This window comes from Bidens hawaiensis, unplaced genomic scaffold, assembly GCF_021521415.1.
Source record: "Bidens hawaiensis isolate Kalapana, Puna unplaced genomic scaffold, B.hawaiensis_p1.1 tig00000512_1, whole genome shotgun sequence".
Taxonomy (NCBI): Eukaryota; Viridiplantae; Streptophyta; class Magnoliopsida; order Asterales; family Asteraceae; genus Bidens; species Bidens hawaiensis.
Window position 1 is genome coordinate 2,896,163 of NW_027491033.1, and position 5,670 is coordinate 2,901,832.

General features: G+C 37.0%; 2 protein-coding genes across 2 annotated transcripts; one reads left to right on the plus strand and one right to left on the minus strand.

Annotated features, from left to right (window-relative positions):
• The first annotated feature begins 1,390 nt into the window (after positions 1-1,390).
• Positions 1,391-3,465, plus strand: LOC143631349 (uncharacterized). Its single transcript, XM_077100145.1, has 6 exons — positions 1,391-1,546; positions 1,770-1,922; positions 2,288-2,381; positions 2,474-2,556; positions 2,633-2,795; positions 2,899-3,465. The coding sequence occupies exons 1-6, from the start codon at positions 1,400-1,402 to the stop codon at positions 3,132-3,134; spliced, it is 876 nt and encodes a 291-aa protein (XP_076956260.1). The 5' UTR covers positions 1,391-1,399; the 3' UTR covers positions 3,135-3,465.
• Positions 3,466-4,203: 738 nt separating this feature from the next.
• Positions 4,204-5,312, minus strand: LOC143632911 (uncharacterized). Its single transcript, XM_077101319.1, has one exon. The coding sequence runs from the start codon at positions 4,984-4,986 to the stop codon at positions 4,204-4,206; it is 783 nt and encodes a 260-aa protein (XP_076957434.1). The 5' UTR covers positions 4,987-5,312.
• Positions 5,313-5,670: the final 358 nt, after the last annotated feature.

Sequence of the window (5,670 nt, forward strand, 5' to 3'; positions counted from 1 at the left end):
GAGAAATATATTGGTCTCAATCTCAAATAATAATATTACTTAAAATTTGGGCTTTTCACTAACTTGTGCTTAGGGGGTGACAGTGGGTCTTGTTTGGGATGAGTTTAAGTATTCTCAAACTCATACATGATTATTAAAGCTCGTCTCGTACTTATCCCAAACCCTTTGGGTAATTACCTGTTGACAGGGATACCCATTGGATGAATTTCGGGATTTTTATCGACTTTTGACATAATATCTGTCATGTATAACTGGCCCATAACCCGTGCTAGCAACTACCATAAAAATTTTTTACAAACTTCATTCATCCTTTTGATGCACTCATTCTTTTCCTACAAGGCTAAACGAATAAAAATGTATACAAAAGTACACTTATACATATACAACATTAAAAAAAATTAATAAATCATATCTAAGATAAATATATAAAAAATAGTTATGTCAGGTACGTTGGGTATATTATCGGGTAATTTGGTATATTAGAAATTCCAAACCCATGCAAATTTTCGAAACTAATCCCAAACTCTAATGAGTTAGGTATTACCTACCCGAGTTGTGTCGAGTTTTCTCATCGAATTCAGGTTTCACTGACATCCATGACTGTCTAGTAAGGGGTTGCTTCTGAGTTGATAAGTTAACGGGCTAAAAGTCTACAATGGTTGAAATATACGACAACCCACAGTCATCCAATCACATATAAAACCATATAATTCAATCGTCCAATCTCATATAAAACCATAATTCAAGAGTTTTTTTTCCTCATTTTAAGATTTCATATATTTAAAATAAGTGCCATAAATTTAAAATAAGTCAACACGTAGTTTTTTTTATCGTTCGAATGCACAGACGATGTTGCTCACCTTAGTGCAAGATGTTCATAGTTTGTTGCTCATCTTCACCATCACTCCTCTATATTCATCGGCATATATCTTGGTTTATAGCTTGTAAATCATATAGATTATATTACCAAGATAGCCTGAATTTGTGTTTTTAATGAATTTTGATGATTTTTTTGGATAAAAAAGAAATACATAAAAATATACATACACTCAAATTACATCCTTCCCATTCGAACTGTCAGCCCGGTTAGGTTCGGGATTTGAATTGTCAATTTCGCAAGACCTAGTTCAAAACATTCATTGTCATATACTCATATTCCATCAAAAGTGACACAAGTGGGAACGCTAAACCAAACTCTGAAATCAATATGCACCCGAATAAAATAACATAGTCTGGTCGGAGCGAAGAAAACCATTAAAATTTGGGTGTCCAAATAAAACATTCGTGCCATTCCCTTGGCCTGGAGGACACGAACGGTGTAAATCCATCCACGCCAATACACAGACATGATACCGGCATTTCAAATGCGTCTTTGTAACCTACAATCTGCATTTGCAACATGAAGCTTCTTCTTCATCTTCTCAATCCACATGTATCCTCCACCACCATCAGATTAAGAGCTTCTTCATTCTCTACATCCGCATCCAAACATCAACCTTCCGTTTCCTTGATCCAAGGAGCTTCCAGAGGCCTAGGCCTTGAATTCGTAAGCATTTCTATACACCTTCAATATTCAATTTACACTCAATTCCTAAAACAAATCGGATTTTCATCATTTACCGTAAAAATGTACGTTTGGGTTATCTATTTTGTAATTGTGTTAATCTGCTAATTGCTTTAAAATTTGGTATAATGTGATTAACTCTTGCTTTTTTGATTGGATGGAGAATTGGAGTAAACCCTAGGATTTTAATTTGTGTGTTTTGCAGGTGAAGCAGTTGCTAGAGAGGAATTCTGAAGAGCATGTGATTGCTACATGTCGGAATCCGAATGAATCATCCGGATTGACTGAGTTAAAAAACAGATTTGCAGAAAGACTGCATATTCAAAGGCTGGATCTTACAGTTGAAACCACAATAGAGGTTACTTCTTGTCACTTGTTCTTTAACAGCTCCACTAGCATAAACTTTAGAATATACTTGTTAGTAGCGGCCATAGCGCTCGCTACGTAGGGATGTGACAGGTTCTCGCTATGTGGTCTGTAGCGATCTAAAAGCTATAATTGCTATTTTGGTTGTTAAATGTAAAACATTAAAAACAAATTCTACTACCTAATCGCTAAATATGAAATAGCGGGCGCTATTTCATCGCCGTCGCTACGTAGCATATAGTTAGCTTGTCACTATTGACTGCTATGCTCTAGAAGAAGAATTAGTATAAAAAATTTGTTTTGCAACACTTCAAATTTTGATATGTTTTACATACTATATCAGCAATTCTGTTTCAGGACTCTGCAAAGGCCATACGTGAGCGGTATGGTTACTTAAATCTTCTTGTTAATGCATCTGGCATTCTTTCAATTCCTGATATATTACAACCAGGTATGTATAATCATGTGCATCTTCATCAGCAATTCATAATATTTTAACCAATTTTAGTGGGCATGCTTGATTTTATATAATGTTGAACACAGAAACGACATTGACCAAAGTGGAAAGATCATCATTGCTTCTTACTTATGATATTAATGCAGTCGGCCCAATTTTAGTAACCAAGGTAACATCAAACTGTTAAAAAAAGTTTCATTCTTATTCATAAATGACAATGAATATATACTGGTTACAAAATGCAGCATATGTGGCCTTTGTTAAAAGTTGGAGGTGGGCCAGGTGGCACTGGAACCGAACGAGACGTTGCAGTTGTGGCTAACATAAGTGCCCGAGTTGGCTCGATTGGTGACAACCGGTTAGGTGGATGGCATTCGTATCGAGCTTCCAAGACCGCACTTAACCAGTGTAAGAACATTTACTTAAAATATGGCAACACTAGCAGGTCAAACGGGTTGGTTAACTAATGGGTTGCGTTGGACTGAAATATTTGTATTGGTTATGTGTGCAGTGACAAAATGTGTAGCTGTTGAGTTAGCGCGAAAGAAGGATCCGGTAATTTGCATATTATTGCATCCTGGAACGGTGGATACAGATCTTTCTAGACCGTTCCAGAAGAATGTTCCGAAGGACAAGTTGTTTACTAAAGAATTCTCTGTACAAAAGTTGTTGAGCATCATTGAGAGGAGCAAAAGGCATGATAATGGTAAGTTCTTTGCTTGGGATGGTGAAGAGATTCCTTGGTGATTGGGAGATAAAGGTATGGATACGATATGGGCCGTTTAGGACCGGGTTCTTTGGACCTGGCCGAGGCCTGTTTTGCCTCTAGAATGTTACTCGAGTATAGTTCGTGCGACACACTGATAAGTGAGGGAGAGCTTGTAGTGTTTTGTGTTTATAAAAAAATACAGGTTACATGTGTAAAGGGATGGAATATATGCATGTGTTGTGCATTATGTGTTGAACGATCTACGTGGATATATGTCAAAGTCATCAAAAGTTGAGGTAGATTTGCTTTGAGCTCTGTGTTTAAAACATGACTTTTACTAATTTAATAAGATTGTGCTTGTTTATTACTTAATTTATTGTATTTATTGGATATATGTAATATTAGGGAAGAAATCTACGCATAACACCAATTATTGCCACAATTTAAGCAGACCATGTGCAGGCAGGCTCTAATACCTACATATGTGTAGGTTATTTGTAATTAGTTAAAGAACATATAACAAATTACTTTGATAAAGTTTATATACATGTGTGTATTTAAGACTCGTTCAGACGAAATATGTTCAAACTCAATACAGGTAGCTGATGCTTGTATTTTACTATCAAACCAACTCCAATAAAAGCTCAAACTCGAGCTCTTGCATAGTTGGCTCCATTTAAGTTTTTCGTGAGCTGATCTTGAGTAGCACACAAGGTAATCTGTTCATTTAAGCACCCAGGGCTTTTTTTTTTTACTATAATATGAAACTAATGAATAATCCTCCTGATAATTATCAAACTTTTAGACATTAAGCTCTTGAAAGAAACTTAAACCTTTACAAATCCGTTAGTTTCAACTTTCAAGAGGAGTCAAACATAAACAGTGGACCAATTACATACCAATTAACACAACACAAAAAACCAATACACTTGACTAATCAAACCATCACAGAACAATACATCAATGCATCTCTCTTCTCTTGTCGGTTACGATGATCCGGGGGGGGGGGGGGGGGGTGGAGGGACGGCCCAATTCACCGCATTCACACTCTGCCCATAAACAACCATACAACAGCCAAGAGGCAGAGTACTAAACAGAAAACAATAATCACCCAAAAAACGATGAAGACGCCATTGAACTAAGCGAAAATGAATCAGCAGAAGGATCAGAAGCCGGAGGCATTTGCCCGAAAAGCGGGCTGTGTACATACTCGCAACCATCAAATCCCACATACGAAGAAAACGCAGTCGATAAACCTGACCCGTCCCCAAACATTAACACATCCTGTCCTTGGACTATATTATTATCTTGTCCACTTCCTGAAAAGTTACCACCAACATTAATGTTGTCATTAACACATGCATAACTACTATGCATTAATGAATCATCTATATTATTAGCAATATCCATGATCATAGGGTGGTTTGAATAATATTCATCTGCCACTTGAGGCTGATCAAACCCAATATTATCCACCAAACCAAATCCAGTATTCGACTGATAATCAAACTCATTATACTGAAACTGATAATTATGGTTCGCAAACTGTGACGGCTGCAGCGGCTGTGGTGTTGGTATGGTTACACCAAATGAGGGATCATCCGGAGATGGTATGGAGGTAATGGACGATCCCAGCGGCATGTCCGAGTATATAAAGTTGGTTCGAGCCTGGTTACCGCGCATGGAGCGGGCGGCTCGGTCATAAGCAATGGCAGCTTCTTCAGCAGTGTCGAAGGTACCAAGCCAATGCCTTTGTTTAGTTGCTGGATCTCTTATCTCGGCCGCGTATCGTCCCCACGGACGCCTGCGGACGCCTAAGAACTTGGCTTGTTTGGAAGTGGACTCTTGGGATGACTTAGAGGCCTTGGAAGGTGGTGAAAGGATGTTCATGATGGCAACTTAGATTATTACGTTAATGGGAAATGATTATTATGGAATTGCCTGTTAATGACAAGATGTAAGTTGCTATATATAACCGGCAACCGGTACCACCGGAAGAATCTTGTGAGTATACTATTTTGATTATTTGATTATTTATGTGCACTTTAGTTATATGATTAAAGTAGTTTTAGTAGCTTTTTGTTCTTAACATTAATAATTTTAGCATTTAAAAATGACACATCCTCTTATCTTTTTTATGTTATTTTTTTTATTATTTTATTAGTTTTAAAAGTATTTCTTTAGATTGCAAACAAACCCGAACATGACAAACATAAAATATTCGTGATGGGTATTTAGATATGAGACACGATTTAGAATTTTACGAGTATGAGACGTTCACAATACTATAGGGACACTTCCCAGTTTATTCAAGTTTCTAGCATATGATGGAGTGTCTGTTGGATTTAATGGTCGGTTCGGGTCAAGTCAACGCGACCGACCCGGTATGAGTTACACCGGAGGTAACGAAATCATAAACCCATTTAAATGTTAATTGGGCTCGACACAATCAATTAGATGGACCGGATTATGGTTAAAGGCTTTGTTTGGTTAATTTGGCTCAAGCCCAATTGGTTTAATTTGATTAAACCATAATAATATTACTATATATAGTATATGATAATATTATTATAA